Source organism: Artibeus jamaicensis, unplaced genomic scaffold (assembly GCF_021234435.1).
Source record: "Artibeus jamaicensis isolate MK-2021 breed Jamaican fruit bat unplaced genomic scaffold, CSHL_Jam_final contig_384, whole genome shotgun sequence".
NCBI lineage: Eukaryota > Metazoa > Chordata > Mammalia > Chiroptera > Phyllostomidae > Artibeus > Artibeus jamaicensis.
In genome coordinates this window covers 23,184,581-23,200,625 of record NW_026521810.1, presented here as the reverse complement: position 1 = coordinate 23,200,625, position 16,045 = coordinate 23,184,581, and the positions used below count along the sequence as shown (strand labels likewise).

Below are 16,045 nucleotides of genomic sequence, written 5' to 3'. Positions count from 1 at the left end.
GTGAAAGCTGACCAGGGGAGCTGCACCAAAAGCACCCCTTCCATGCTGTCTTCTGAGGTGTATAAGCTGTGAATTTGTGCCAAATACACAAATACACGTAGAACCTGTGAGTTGTGTGGGAGTTTGATCAGTAGGGAGTATTCCAACATAGTATACTGGTACATGTGTATGACTATTTCATCTGAAGTAGAGGAAAATGAGGCCAGCAACAGAGAAGCAATGAGAGATGAGAAAGACTAACCTTTTGACAGCATCTGAACCTTAGGACGCAGTCACCCCTGAAGCCAGATTCAGTGCTGCCCTTCCCAGTTATATAAAAATGCTCTTCAGTTCCATATCTTCCTGTTGCAAATTAGTGTCCTGATAAGGACACTGGAACCAGGAGTGAGTGACAGACCTAAATTGTGAAACTGCTTGAATCAAGATAGGGAAGATAACAATGGAGGCTTCCCTGTCTCTGGCTGAAGAGTTGGAATCACTGGTACATAGAAGTAAAAGCAGTGGGTAGACTGTTACCTAGTGTATTTTTCCTCAGGCAAAGCCCTGACCGCCCTAGAAATGGCAACTTTATAAACTCGGTAGAAAGGCTTCAGGGTATTGGAGAACCGGGAAAGCTAACGCCCCAGAGCCTCCACAAACACCTCTACCACTGCAGTCCCAGTCCCTGCCTTACAAGGCTTGTATCCCTCCCCAGTTCCAGCTCTACATGCATCCTGGGGATGGAGGCAGCGCTCCATTATTTCATTTTCCTGTGAGCCAGAGACCAAGATAGATAACGTTCATCTACAGCTGAGGGGATTTTTAGCAATTGTTACTAGCCAGTGAGGCCACCCAAAACAATTGGGCCAGCCATTGAGGGTTTCAAGCAAACTGTATCGCCCCCTTGGAAACTAGAGATCTGTGATTGTTCACTTCTTAAGCCAGCTCTCCAAGCCTCTATCTCAGAGAGTGGGTTGCAAAACAGTAGAGACCCCAGTGGAGGAAGTCTGACCATCCTCTCAGGCATGGTGATAAAGCCAATGGACATGGCAGATCCTCCCAGTCGAAGGCTCTGAACCATCCTCACAGGCTATGGAACCCACTGCATGTCAAGGGAAGGGAGTGGGCAGATAGAATTCACTGTTTCTATGGGGCCAGAGGAGGCTGCTTCCTCCTCTGTAATCCATTTCTAAAAGTGGCACAGCCCTGCCTCTCTTCCCTCCCTACCAACCTCTCTTCCCTCCCTACTAACCTCTCTCCATATGGGGCTACCACCTCATTTCTAGCCTTAGGTGATTCTATTCTTCTGTCTGCTTAACAATTACTCAACTATTTTGTAACCATAACATATAACGAACAGAAAATGAGAAGCCTTTAGTTACACAGGGGCTATTTCTCCATTTTTTTTTACCAATTCTCCAATTATTTCAGGGGCCTGGTAAAAGACCAAACTCACTTATATAAATGGGTTGCCATTTAAGATAGTCACAATGACAGACATAAAACAAAAACGATTTCATGTAACATTTATTTTTTTTATCCCGTCCTAATTTTGGCTTTATTTCTCATCTCTTGTTTCAATTCTTTTCTTGGAAATCCAAACTTTTTTTAAAACAGAATGTTTAAAATCATGATTATCTAGAGTCAAAATAAAATTTTCTTCTCTCCAAAAAGGAGGGGGGACACAGCTTTTATTCTTATGTAGCATTTTCAAATACCCAAGTTAATATATACTTTTAATAAACTATTTAAAATAAAACCCTTCATCCTTTGAGGTTATTGGCATTGTCTAGTTCACTGACACATATCCCATAATACATTAGTTCTATTCATTTTCAGAAATGAAGTCGAAAATACACTAAAAAATAGGATTTTAATCCCTGAGGTGCCGCTTAAAATGGACGAGGTTGCCGTTGCAACACATGACATAAAAAAATCAGCCTTAAATAATAAGCGTGGTTCACGTTCTCTGGGTCAGAATCGCCTCCGCAGCACGAAGTGACTTAGAAAGTTGGCTTTCCTGGGTCAGGTTCACCCTGCTGCTCCTACCCCCACGCTACCGTCATCTCTCCTTTCATAAAGGAGTAACATGTAGCTGTGAAGTCTGCAGAAACTTCTGAGATCCTCAGAAATCATGAGAAACCACAGTCCTGTTTCTCTAATCTCCATCCACATTGTTGGAGAGAGTTCTGGAGCACCATTCCAAGACCTGGGAAGGTTGATAAACCGACTCGGTTTTTCTACTTCTCCATAAATTTAGGCAAGAAGGAGAAATCGGTCCTTTGGGCTAGAAAACGGGGTGCACTGCTTATCTCCGGCTTCCGCAGTAACCTTAGCAGAACCGCGTTCAGCTCTCCGTGCCCACCCTCCCCGCAGCCCTTCTCCCTTCCCTGCGGCCTCCAGCGGTGCGGGTCTGCTCCCGCCCCTAGTAGTAGCGGTTCAGGCTCCTGGTCCCGGGAACCTCGGGCTGGCCATTCAGCCAGATCTCCCTGAGGATGCGCTCCCGCTCCTCCAGCCGCTGGGCGCGCTCCAGCTCCTCCGCTGAGGTGAAGACGTTCTTGTTCAAAGTCTTCTCAAAGCGACGATGTCTTCGGACTGAGATGTCAGACGCCGTGTCTGAGCTGCCATCCTCGCTGTCGCTGCTGTCGCTGCTGCTGCTCTCTTGGTCCTGCAGGAACTTCTTCTGCGGACGCCGCTGGCAGTCCATGTGGCAAGAGATCTTCATCACCAGGGCAGCCAAGGTGAGGATCAGCCCGATGCACACGCCCGAGACAAAGTACAGAGCTGCTCGCTCAGGGTTTTCTGGAGCAGGAGAAAGAAGAGAGCATCTGAGAGATGGCAACTCTAGCCCACCTCCTACCCCTCTCACCAGATCCCAAAGCTTTTATAGTTACAAATATAGCGACAAATTACATAGTGTATTCCAAATATAATTGCCCACCAGTGCTGAATCTGGGTAAGGAGTGCATGCGATTCTTTTACTTTGTTGTAACTTGAAATTATTTCAAAATGAAAAGTTAAAAGAAAGAAAAATTTTAGCATCTACTATTAGATGTCATCTGACCGAGAGCCTCTGTCTAAAGGTTATTTTAGTTTATACTAGAAAAATCTTCGCTTCTTCAGTTGCTCCGGCAGCCCCTTGAGTAACCTGTTAGTCACATTTGTAGGCAGCTGCTGCTTCTTCCTCTTCTTTTTCTTCTCCTTTCTCTTCTTCTCCCCTCCTCCCCCCATTCACTCCTCCTCCTCTTTGTTCTTTTTTGACAATAAATTTATAATTAATGCCAAGGACAAATGGTCTCTTTTATTCTAAGTATATCATCGCAGGACTTGTCTACAAAGGCAGGCAGTTTCCAAGGTGCCCCCCACCTCTTGGTACTCACACTCTGAGATGCAAGCACCTCCCTGTGAGGGCAGCTGGACCTAGTGGGCTGGGCTCGGCCCAGTGACTTACTCTAACAAATAGAATATGGCAAATGTGATGGATTGAGCCTAAGCTTAGGTGACAGAAGACTAACTTCCAACTTGCTCATGCTCTCCGGATTTTCTCACTTGCTCACTCTGATAAAGCCAGCTGCCATGTTGGGAGCTGCCCAATGGAAAGGCCCACATAGAAAGGAACTAAAGCATAGCCTCTGGCGAGCAGCCTGCAAAGAACTGAATCATGTCAACTGCCATGTCAGTGAACTTGAAGTGAACCCCCTGCTGCAGCCTTGAGGTGACCATAGCCCTGGCCTTGCAGCAACCTTGTGGGAGACTGTGAATCAGAGAACCCAGCCAAGCCAAATCCAGATCTCCGACCAAGAGAAACTGAGAGATAATAAATGTATGTTGCTTTAAGTCACTAATTTTTGAGGTAATTTGCTATGCAGCAATAGATAATTTATATGAACACATACTGAAAGCCAGTGTAGGCATTTTGGAATGACCGCCCCAGGTTAATTTGCAGAAGAGGTACGTGAACTCTTCCTTGGCAAGGGAAGAAAGTGATCATTCTGTAGATTTTAGCGCTCCATGGATATGGCTGGTGTACCCAGTGTTGATCACTGCATGACATGCTCAACAGAATGAGAGCTCTGGGTACCCAGGTCCCCTTTCTAGGTAAGTGTGAAAACATGGGATGTGCCTGGTCTTGAGTCACAGGGCACCGTCAATGTGACAAGACCTAAAATTCACACCAGCAATTTAGTCATCTATAGTCTTTATTTACCAGTAAGTATGAATGAAAACATACCTTGTTTGGTGGCTTTTTAAAGGCTATAAGTGGGATCATATATGATATACATTTGGTTTTTAAATTTAAGGATATTTCGTAGAGAGTTTCAGATATGTCAACAGCGTTGTTTTTGCCTGCTGCACAGTGTTCTGTGTTAGACCTACCAAAGTTTATTTGTTTGTTTGTTTATTTATTTAATTAGAAAAGGGTTTTTTTTAATTTTTTAAAAGATTTTATTTATTTATCTTTAGAAGGTAAGGGAAGGAGAGAGGGAGAGAAATATCAATGTATGGTTGCCTCTGGTGTGTCCCCTGCTGAAAATTGGCCTGCAACCCAGGCATGTGCCCTGACTGCGAATCGAACCACAATCCTCTAGTTCACAGACCCGAACTCAATTCACCGAGCTACACCAGCCAGGGCCTACCAAAGTTTATTTAACTATTTCCTTATGAATAGCATATAAATTATTTCCAAATTTCTCACTATTACGATCACTGCTAGAGTTAATGTCCTTGTATACATCTCTTTATGTACAAGCAGAATTACTTCTACAGGTTAGTTATCTAGAAACAGTTGCACCAAAGGGAATAGGCATTTTGAACCCTTGTTCATTCTACGTTGTATCCCACAAGGCTCTATCAGTCTAAACACAGCATATTGAACATACATGTTTATGACTCCTCTCCTCTCTGAAACCCGCCAAAATGCCAGGGGTGTGAATAAAATAAATAGAAATTTAGATACAAAGAGAAGAGTAGAGAAAGAAATAGAAAACACAAATAGTCAGTACAAGAACAGTCAGTAGCCCTGGCTGGTGTGGCTCAGTGGATTGAGCTCCGGCCTGTGAACCAAAGGGTTGCCGGTTCAATTCCTAGTCAGGGCACATGCCTGGGTTTCAGGCCAGGTCCCTAGTGGGGAGCATACAAGAGGCAGCCACGCATTGATCTTTTTCTTTCTCCCTCCCTTCCCCTCTCTCTAAAAATAAATAAATAAAATCTTAATGAAAAACAGTCAATGAGCGATACAAATGCAGTGAAAGGGCAGCAACACCAGCATCATGGCACATAAGCCATCTCTACTTTCTGTTCTCCTCCCCTTTGTAACAACTCATTAGGCATCTATCCACAAGCAGAAGTTTCTCTGTGGAACTGTGTTTTCCAACAACATGTGCCAAGGGACCCGGGAGGAGTCTCGCCCACATGTGCATCTGGTAACAGGCAGACTTCAGTTTGGGCTGCAGAACCAGAAGAGCCAGCCAACCTGCTCCAACCACCCGGCAGTTAGGTAAAACCTGGAGGGTGGTGACTTGGGCAAAGACCCACAGGCAGAATTTGTAAATCCATCCTTCCATGCTAGGAGATACTAGCACGCCATTAGAGCAAACAAACAAACAAAATGAGTAGGGATTCAGTAAAAAGGAGAAGAGAAACCTCCGGTTCTTCCCCCCAAGTGACAAAGCACAGGACTGACTATCCCACGGAGACCTCTCCACAGGGCGAAGAGAAGAGCAGTGTGTGAGTGCCCAGCTACCCCAGCTGGGTTGGATGCTGCAGGACAAACCCATTTCTCACCAGCAACTCCAGAGTACTGGAGCAGGGTCCCCATGACTGAAGGTAGGGAGGAGATTAAAAAAGACAGGTAAAAATGTCAAAGGGCATTCAAGTGACAGAGTTACTGCTGACTACACTCAGGAGTTCAGCAGGAAGTTCTCCCAGGAACCTCTGGGAGACCTCAGGGAAGAATGCTTCCGCCAGCTAGCAGGTACCCCAGTACCCCAAGTGCTAAACCCACATCTGTCCCCACTCTGTGGTGGCTCCCTGCACACTCTCCAAAATTGGCAGCAAGTAAGCTTGGTAAATAGACTGCTATCAGAAAAACAGAACGGGATCTGTGGGCAAGAGAGAAACCAGAAACTTGATCTATAGCACCACCTTCTGGAAAACACGACAGAAGTTTTCAGCAACCAGCCAGGTGAGTTGTAAAAACCATGCAGGAGTCACACAATGAATGCACAAATCAATGGAACAACAAATCAGTGTTCCTCTGTCTTTCTTTTCCTCTCTCTCTAAAATATCAACAAATAAAGAAAGACATAAAAGCTTAAGAATTCTGCTACAAGAAGACTTGCAGAGCAGATGTGTAAATATGAGGTCAGAGAGTGCCCCAGCGAACAGTATACACCATGTGAGGGCAACTAGTAAAGATCTAAGGAGGTATCCACCACATCAAAGGCGGAATCATCAACGTAACCATCCAGCAGTTAGGGAAATGTAAATCTAAGGAACATGAAGAATCAACAATTAAAGAAAACACGCAACAACTGTCATCACCAAAGATAAGAATCCTTCAAATAACTGAGTTCAGAGGCAGAGAATCTTGCAATCTAGCAGATAAAAAATTCAAAATAGCTGTGTGGAGGAAATAAAGATAGAAAAACACAAACGACAATTCAAAAAATCAGGAAAAAATACATGCGCAAAATGAGAAGTTTATCAAAGAGATAGAAAATATAAAAAAGAATGAAACAATAACTCTGGAACTGAAAAATTCAGTGAATGAAAAAATTCAACACAGGGAATTTGCAGCAGGGTAAATCAAATGGAAGACAGAATAAGCAACCTAGATGATAGGAATCTTGAAATAACCCAATTAGAGGTGAACAGAGGAAAAAAGAATGGAAAAAAAGTGAGTATTGAGATCTCTTGCCTCAAGAAGCTTAAATTCCAGCAGGGAAGCGAACACATCAGTTTCAGTACCAAAGGAAGCGCTACGGTAAAAGTGTGAAGAGGACTCTCTGCAAACAGAGTGGAGCAGAAAAGCAAAGCTGAGATATGGAGGTCTGAGAGGACTCTCTAGAGGACACTTGCAAACTGATGCTTTTACCAGGGTGGAAAACCATCCGGCAGACCTGCATGTGAAGCCTCATTTCAGCCTCATCTTTTAAACAAAGACAATATTACCTACCTACCCTGCTGAACTGTGGTAAAAAGTAAAGGTACCACAGATGACCAGCATAAAGGGATTATTCTAGATCCATTAAGTAAATGATAGTTCACTATTTTCTTTCTTTCCTTTATTCTTTTTTCTTCCACTTCTTTCTTTCTTTCTCCCTTTCTTTCTTTCCCTCTTTCTTTTTTGTTTTCTTTCCTTTTGTCTTTTTATCTATCTATCTATCTATCTATCTATCTATCTATCTATCTATCTAATCTCCCTGCCTCCCATCCATCCATCCATTTTGCCTACCTGCCTCTTTCATACCCTGTCCTCACCCCACCCATTTATTATACAGGCTAACTTTGAACATGGTCACTGAACTGAACCTTGGAAACCACTATTGTCCCTCTAGCTTAACTAGTCCATCCTGTCGTGCTACCTGATCAGAAAACATCCTCTTTGGCCTGTGGTAACTTCAGACAGGGATTCCAAGAGAAGTCCAGTGAAAGCAGCCAGAGAGGGCAAAGGAGTTTTGGGGCCTCACCAGGTCCTGAGTGGTGACTCAGGGCTGACTTTCAGAGCTGATACAAATCGTGTTGTTTCTCTTCATCACTCTTCTGCAAAAATCAAAACTAGCTCTCTCGTGGTTGTTTTTTCTCTCCTCTGCTCCAGGTCACTTCCTTTTGGCCAGTGATCTAGCCTGGTCTTGAGCAGATCCAGACAGCTGTTAACTGCTCAGGAAGCAGAGTGGGGAGGGCTATTGTTGGTTTTTCCCCTCAATAAATAAAAATAAATGTATTGCTGTATCTTGCTTCCTGCAGGGTGATTGTTTTCCTGTGCAGGAAGAGGCTGTGTGTGGAGGTCCTAGGGCTAATTTCATTTGCACCTTCAGAGGTCAGGTTATTCCCTGCAGACCTCGACAGGCCGAGAGCAACACCAATCCAGGCCGGACCCACTGGTGTCCCAGGTGGAGCCTTTCCCCTACCTGAACTTTCTTGTTGACCCCAAAAGAAAGAAAAAAGTTTTAAAAACAGCCCTTAAAGATAATAATTGGGGTTTGTGTGGAATCAGGAATTATTCAGCATAATCCCTTCTCTGAACTTTTAAGGCACAGCAGAGTATCTATCTCTTCATGGGATTCTGCCCCTCCCCATAGAAAAGCGAAGACTCCCATGAACACTTCTGCCCCCTCTGAAATGCCAGGGAAGCTTCCTTTCTTCTCCTTCTATCCCCGACTTGTCCTTTTTCAGGAAGAAGGGGTGTTGAAGAATCACTGTCCCTACCAGGTGAGCTCTGGTGTATGGGCCTTTCTTTTACCTCTTCCTTCCTCCCTTTTCTTCCCTTATCCCCCTCCCCTCACCCCCCAGCAATAAGCACTGCAGAAGAGGCCTTCAGCCCACCATTGTCCTAATCCCATTGTCCTGATCCATCGCACCCACCTGTTGTCACCTGCAGTGGGACAGACCTGCACTCCTACAGCTCTAGTTCAAGGGGAGCTAGGAAGAAGCCCTGACCACTCATTCTCTGAGCTGGCTTAACCGCTGCAGAAGTTAATACTGCATTTGACATTTTTCCAGCTCCTTTGAGTCTGAAAGGGAGGGAGAGTGATTAATTAGCCTCTCTACACTAGGCAGCACTTTATGTAGTTGTAATATAATTAGTTATGTAACCATTATTTTTTCCCCCATAGACGGTGAGAAATTTGAAGGCAAAATCCATGAGTCACTTCGGATTTCCACGGCATCCAGCACAGTGCCTTGTGTGCAGTGCAAATCTCTTTAATGATTAAATTAAATCATGAATGACATACAATTTCAAAGTTTAGTTAATAAATTTATTATATGTGAATAAATATGTATATAGATAGTCTATATCTATGTTCTATAGCTATTCTATATCTATATACTATATGTGAATACATTTATTCACATATAGTATATGTTGTACTATATATATGTATATATGTGTGTGTATATATAGAGTATATATAATAGTACATTAAAAGTAGAAGATGGAAAATGTTTATAAAATCACCATAATCTCACAAACTAAATATATATAGTAAAGTAAATTTTTTACTCTATTTTCTCTCATATAATTATTTGTATATTTATTTACATTTACTTGGTTACAGTCAGTATATTTTACATACACACACACACAATTGTATATATTTTTATCTGGCTATATGGTTTTGTTTGTTTTTAAGACTATTTTTAGGGCAGTTTAACATTCACAGAAAAATTAAGAAGGTGCAGCGATTTCCCACTTACTCCTGGCCCCACACATGCATAGCCTCCCCCATTATCAACACCCCCCCCCACCACAGTGGTGTATTTATTGCAACTGATGAACCTACACCGACACATCATAATCACCCCAAGCTTACAGCTGACACTAAGCTGGTGTTGTACCTTCTGTGGGCTTGGACACAATGCATCCATCATCACAGTATCATATAGTGTTCTCACTGCTCTGAAAGTCTTCTGTGCTCCACCTATTCATCCCTCCTCTCAAGGATACACATTTCGTGCATCCTTCCATCCATCATCCTCCCCTCCATCAGGCCTAACAATGGCTACATAGTATGTTACCCAGGGAATGCACTACAAGTTACAGAAAGGGTTTTCTACCTTTTGGATACTTAGGTTATTACTTTTTGTAATTAAAAATAATGATGGAAGAAATAGTTTTGTGCTTAACACTACTTCCAATTTTATTTGTTTATTTCTTTTATTTACTGCTTTATAATGGATTCTTAGAAAAGGAATCCCTATGCCAAAGGGGATGCATACTTTCCTACCTCTTGATACATACTGCCAAGTGGCTTTTCTAAAGCAGCACATCAACTTGTCTTGCCATCAGCTGTGCATGAAAGCGCCACTTTCACCAAGCTCTCTCCAGGACAGGGCATTCCAACTGTGAAAATTTTTTCAAATTTTATAGTTCAATAAATAGTTACTTTATTCCACAAAAGTTTACTGAGTCTATAATGCCTTAGGGGTAGAGACAGAAAATTTCTCAGCCCTCACAGGATTCCCAGTATAAAGAGGAATAACAAAAACAGAAACCACAGTACTTTCCAAAATCCTCAAATCTGTAACTATTGGCTGAGCTCTGGTGGGTTAGGAGCCCTTGCTGATGAGGGACCACTCGTGACAGACTCAGAGGAAAAGTGCTTCGTTTTCTGGCTGACTGCTACTAGGTCAACACTGCTACACTTGCAAAGAACATGGTTAAATTAAAAAATAACAATAATAATAAATGGTCCCCCAAAACTTCTGCATTAAAAAAATTACTATAAGCAAAGTAAAAAGACAAAGGCCAAGTAGGAAAAATATTTGAAATATGTAACAGAGACAAAGGACTAATATATAAAGAACACCTAGAAAGAGCATGAAGAAAAAGACAACCAAGAATGAAAATAAACAAGAGATATGAATAGTTGACAGAATAATAAATACGAATGATACTTAACCACATGGAAAGGTGCTCACCTACAGCAGGGGTCATGCACTGCGGGTCACAGGCCAAACCTGACCGGCTGCTGTGTTATTATTGGCCAGCACACACGTTCATGTACGGTTTGTCTGCGTCTGCTTCAAGCTACATTGCAGAGCTGAATAGTTAGAACAGAGACTGAAAAGCTTGCAAAGCCGAAAACATGTATTACCTGACCCCTTATAGAAAAAGCTTGCTGACCTATGGCCTAGAAAAACAGAAATGAAATGACATTAGGATGTTATTTTTCATCTGTTGGACAGTCAAAAACCCAACAGTTTGAAAATACTGTTGCAGGGCCGTCTCATATGTCTTATAAAGAGTAAACTGATAAAAGCCTTTAAATTACAGTTTGGCAATATTTACCTTAATTATATATACAATTTGATTCAAGGATTCCATTTTTGGAAACTCATTCTTCAAAAGCACTTGAACATGTGTGCAAGCAACAGTTATTTATTGCCAACAACACCACTGCCCTGTTTGAAAAGATCTGTACTCCCACGAGCTATTATAACAAACTGGTTAAACTACGCTTCATATATACAGTGGAACAATAGGTAGTTGTCTAAAAGAATGCGGAAGATCTCTATACACTGATATGACCTTTCTTCATGATATACTGTTCAGCGGAAACAGCAAAGTACAAAATGGTATGTATGCCGTGCTACCTATGCATGAAAGGGGAGAGCTTGAGATTACATGTTCACATCTTCTCACACCTGCACAAAGAACTCTGGAAGGATGCAGAGAAAGCTGGTGGGGGGTCAAATTGGGAACTGGCTGGAGGGGGCAATTCTGGGTAAGATTTCGTACCGTGTGTCTTTGTACATGGTTTGATCACTGACCCTCGTTCACACACTGATGTGATGTGCATCTAACAGGGGCCAGGCACTCTTCTACAGGCTGAGGACACAGCGGTCAAAAAGGAAGAGAAGTCTCTGTGCTCCTTGGAACTTACACTCTAACAGAGGAGGTAGATAATAATCCAGATAAATGAAAAAAAAAAAAAAACAGGCAGTATGTGGGGCGGTGATGAGGAGTAACAGGAACAGAGGGTAGGAGGGTATGAAGTGCTGAAGGGGAGGAGGTAGACAGGGTGACCAGAGCAAGCCATCCCAAGAAAGTGACTTTTAGGGAAAAATCTAAAGGAAATAGAAGAGTGGGTCTGGAGAATGTATTATCAATTTAAAACATTAAATTAAGTTAAAAAGAGAATGTATTATCAATTCAAAACATGAAATTAAAAAGATTCCATTTAATCTTTCTAGCAATCCTATTAGATGTTATTTGGGGGGGTTATTGTTATTAACAAGATTATCACTCTCATGATAAATTATTGTATTATGATTCCAAGGGATTGCTTGCAAATAGTTGAAACAAGACATGCTAACTCCTACAATCCAAGCGGGAAACGAAACATGTGTGGGGAGAGCACATGAACACCTGAGCCAGGGCAGGGCCTGAGGGGAAAAGACGGCAGTGAGAAAGATCTGACAACCAGAAGTGAGTTAGCCAGTCCAGGACTGGAGGGAAGAATTTTTGGAGAAAAAAGTGACTGTACGAAAGCAGAGAGGTGAGAAAAGGCCTGACAAGTGGTTCAAAAAGACCAGAGTGAGGCCTTCGTCAGTGAGGACGATAAATAATTAAGGGCATGGAAACGTCAAGGTCAGGCACTAAAAGCTCCGGGAAGGCATGTAAGAAACTGCAGATTGGAGGACCGCAAACCATTCCCAAGTCCCTTCTCCTCTGCTTTCCTCTACCTAGAGCGTGTTAACTTTGGCACCATTGAGATCTAGAACCAGTTAACTCTTTCTTGTGGGGACTTGTCCTGTGCATTGTAGACTGGTTTTCTACCTGCATGATATCAGCAGCAGCCACCCCTCGCTGCTCCAGGTATGGCATTGCCTGAAATCCCCTTGCAGAGCCAAGTCACTCCCGGTTATGGACCACTGGTTTGGAGGTTAAGAATGCTAAAATTCTCACTTTCCTTGCCTCCCTTGCAGCTAGAGATAACCATGTAACACAGTTCTGGCCAATGAAATACAAGAGTAGGTCTACTGGAACATCCTTCCTTTTACTGCCTTGTTTCGATCTTGAATGAAGACAAGAACAATAGCAGCCACTTTGCAGCCATCACAAGCATAAAAGAAAAGCCATGAGAATCACATAGATGTTGGCCCTTACGTTTTTTGGGCCCATGGACTAATGCTGGCAAGCACCTACTTCCAGACTTCTTATTTTGTGAGTAAGATAACTCCTATGTGTTTAGGCCACCCAGTGGAGGTTTTTTATTATTCGCAGCTGCAAACCATTCTGACTACAAAATTATAGATAGTGAGTATCCATTAAAGGATTCTAAAAAAATAAAAAAGAATTTAATCGTCACGCCTACATTTTGGAAAGATCATTTTGCTACAAAATACTGTCTATGAAGCAAGATTGGAAGCAGGTAATGGAAAAATGCCGTTATGGCAAGACTGACAAATACATGATGGGACCTGAACCATCCATCTCAGTGGTGGTGGGAGTAAAGTGGGGGGATGCATCTGAGGGACACTGAGAGGCAGAATACACCAACCCTGAGCAGTTGGATACAGGCAGTGAAGACAATGCTTCAAAGGTGAAAAATCATTTTTCTGGTACAGGTAATACCCCAAGTGCTACACAAAAGAAGAAGCATGTTTAAAGAAAAGAACAACGTTCTATTCTAGGTGAACTTGATTTAGAAATGCTTATGGCACATCCCAGTGGTAATGTTAAAAGCATTTATATACACAGCTTGTCAGAAAAGAGTAAGATAGTTGTAATTTTTTTAGAATATATGTATGATAGATTTCAAATTTTTAAATGCCAGTAAAATAATATTACATACTACACAAGTTCTATCAATGAAATATGAAATACTTAAAATATAGCTAAGCAAAAGAATATTTAAAAATACAGATGCTCATACAACCTTGGCTTCTAGGTATAATTTACAGTAAAATGTGGTTATATATACCTGTAAATACACACATATAAATGGTATTATACTGCAAATGCTGAATAGTAACAGGCCTTATTCACTTAATAGCATACCATCTTTCTACTTCAACTAATAGTCACCCATTTTTCTGATTTTTTATTATTATAAACAGTGCTGAGATCAATTGTCTTCAGTAAAATTTTTGTTTTATCAAAAAAATTTTTTATCAATTTTTTTATGTTTTAAAACATAAAACTGTTTTATGTTTTATCAGCAATTGTATTTTTTTCTTTGCCAAATTGTTGATTCTTGTGCTTTGTCCATTTTTCTTTGGTATATTTACCTTTTATTGATTTGTAAGAGCTCTTTATATGTTATAAACTTTAATCCTTCATCAATGCTACATTTTTTCCTTAGTTTGCATTTGCCATTTAATTTTAAGGTACGTTTTGATCAACTGATATTTAAAACTGTTGGACTACTCATGGTTTGAATTGGCTATTGTGAGAATGGGAACAGGATGTAGCCCAAGGCAAATACCAAGCCTGAGCTTTATTTGAATGGCTCAGCTGAGGCTGGACAGCATGAATTTCCCATGACTTCAGTCTGCAAAGTTGTAGCAGCCTTTGGTCATTTGCATGCAGAGAGAAAGGAAAGAAGATTTGTTTTGCGTTTGTATTTCCTTGATTTAATCAGAAGCAGGATTCAGGAATAAGAGTTTTGTGCAGTAGCAATTGTGTTGCTGAAATACTGGGGCCACCTGGGACAAGATAAGGGGCAACGGATGTGCTGGGAAGGGTCGGGGTCCCCCTGTAGTTGCAGACCAGATGCAGCAGAATGAGAACATGAGAGAGGTGCAAGATTAGGAAATTTTCCACAATTTTCCTCTATCAAACTTTTCTTATTGCTTCTGATCCATTCTATCTTCTCTTTTTAAAACAATAAGTATTTGTACCTGTTCTATTTCCTGTCTTATTTTACAGTTTCTTTATTCATTTCCTTTATAGTCAGGCAGTGTGCCCCACCACATGCAGAATCAATTTTCCACTGTCAAGTCTAACGATTGGATCGAACACAGTTTAGCCATTCTACTTTCCATTTCCTGACCTTCTCTTTTTATCTTAGCCTGTACTTACTTAAAAGAAGCCTTGTCTTCCTGCATCTCAAGCAATATTTAATTCCAGAATATGGGGTGGAAAGGAGAAAAGTTGGAGAGAGAACAACAGGGCCGTGCACCCGTTCAGCCTTTACAAGATCACAAGACACACAGGCAACACCAGACCATTCAATGAGTTACCACGCTTGATGGTCACAGCTCAGGGTCACACTGGGCACAGTGGAAAACTGCCAGATACCTCCCGTGCTAACTAGAGTTCTAAAGTCCAGTACCCTGTTTGCTCTTGCCATAGATATTTTCTTGCAACAGCTGATTTGCAAGTGTCTTTTGAGTCCTTAAAAACTCCAGACCACCTTTCGGACACTCAGTTCGTTTTGGGGGTATCTTCACTATAGAGTTGAGGGACCATTGTTCAATTGCTTATGGACACTTGATACCAGAGTTTCAAACATCTCTTTCCCAGCTCCAGTGTTCTTTTTCCCAAGAACAATCTGGAAGAGCAAAGCCGAGCTTCCTCTGATGTGTGGGTACAAGGGGAAGGAGGCCCCAGGCACTGGGCTCAAGCCACCTATGGAGGGAGGTGAGGAGCTGACTAAGGCCCTGGGCCTTTGCTGATGTGAGAAGGAAGAAGCCTAGACTTGAGGCGTGCGTAGACCCCATGCTGCACCCGGCCAGACACAAAGGAGGCAGCCCTGTGTGCCCTGAGAAGTCGTCCTTTCTAAAATCAGGTGGTACATCATCCGAGATCGTCTCACAGAGAGAAGACATGAGCTTCCTTCATCCTCAACAAATTGGAAAAGCTCCAATTTTCCATTGTAAATGGAAATGTCAGGTTTTGCACCACATATCAAGCCCAGCTAGAGAACTAGAAAGCAAAACCAGTCCTTGCCTACAAAATATCCAATCAGAACTTTAGTCCCTTTCTTTTTATACAACATCCAGAGACTTCAGGTAAAACAAAACAAAGTAAAAACAATGAAAAAAAAAAAAACCCTAAAAACTCACTCAAGCAATATAAAATCAGTTTGGTCATTCCAACCAGTAAGCATTTTCATGTATTTTTCTTAAATTTCAGCTTGGTTCAGAGGTGTTTTTAAATGGCTTCTCTTATATGAAGAGCGTCTGTTCTCAAACAATGATCTTGAGGAGAAAGTCAGCCATCTTCCTACAAGAGTACAACTTTGACCCAAGGATGGAGCAAATAGTAGACTCTCCCCAGCTCGCATACCCTCTGTGTTTCCATGTCTCCCAGAAGGTTATCAAATGCCTCACATAGCACACAGCCCCCAACACAGGTCACACACACACACACACACACACACACACAGAGAAG

General features: G+C 42.0%; 1 protein-coding gene across 13 annotated transcripts in view; it reads right to left on the bottom strand.

Moving 5' to 3' along the window:
• Positions 1 to 1,263: 1,263 nt before the first annotated feature.
• Positions 1,264 to 16,045, bottom strand: part of EVA1A (eva-1 homolog A, regulator of programmed cell death) — a 50,712-nt gene continuing 35,930 nt past the window's right edge. For 12 of the 13 annotated variants that reach the window (XM_053664643.1, XM_037130856.2, XM_037130853.2 and 9 more), the window contains one exon: positions 1,268 to 2,781. In XM_053664643.1, coding sequence (XP_053520618.1) covers positions 2,405 to 2,781 — 377 coding nt within the window. In that variant the 3' untranslated portion in view covers positions 1,268 to 2,404. Of the gene's footprint in view, positions 2,782 to 9,929; positions 10,733 to 16,045 lie in introns of all 13 variants that reach the window. The other variant, XM_037130860.2, reaches the window with a different exon arrangement.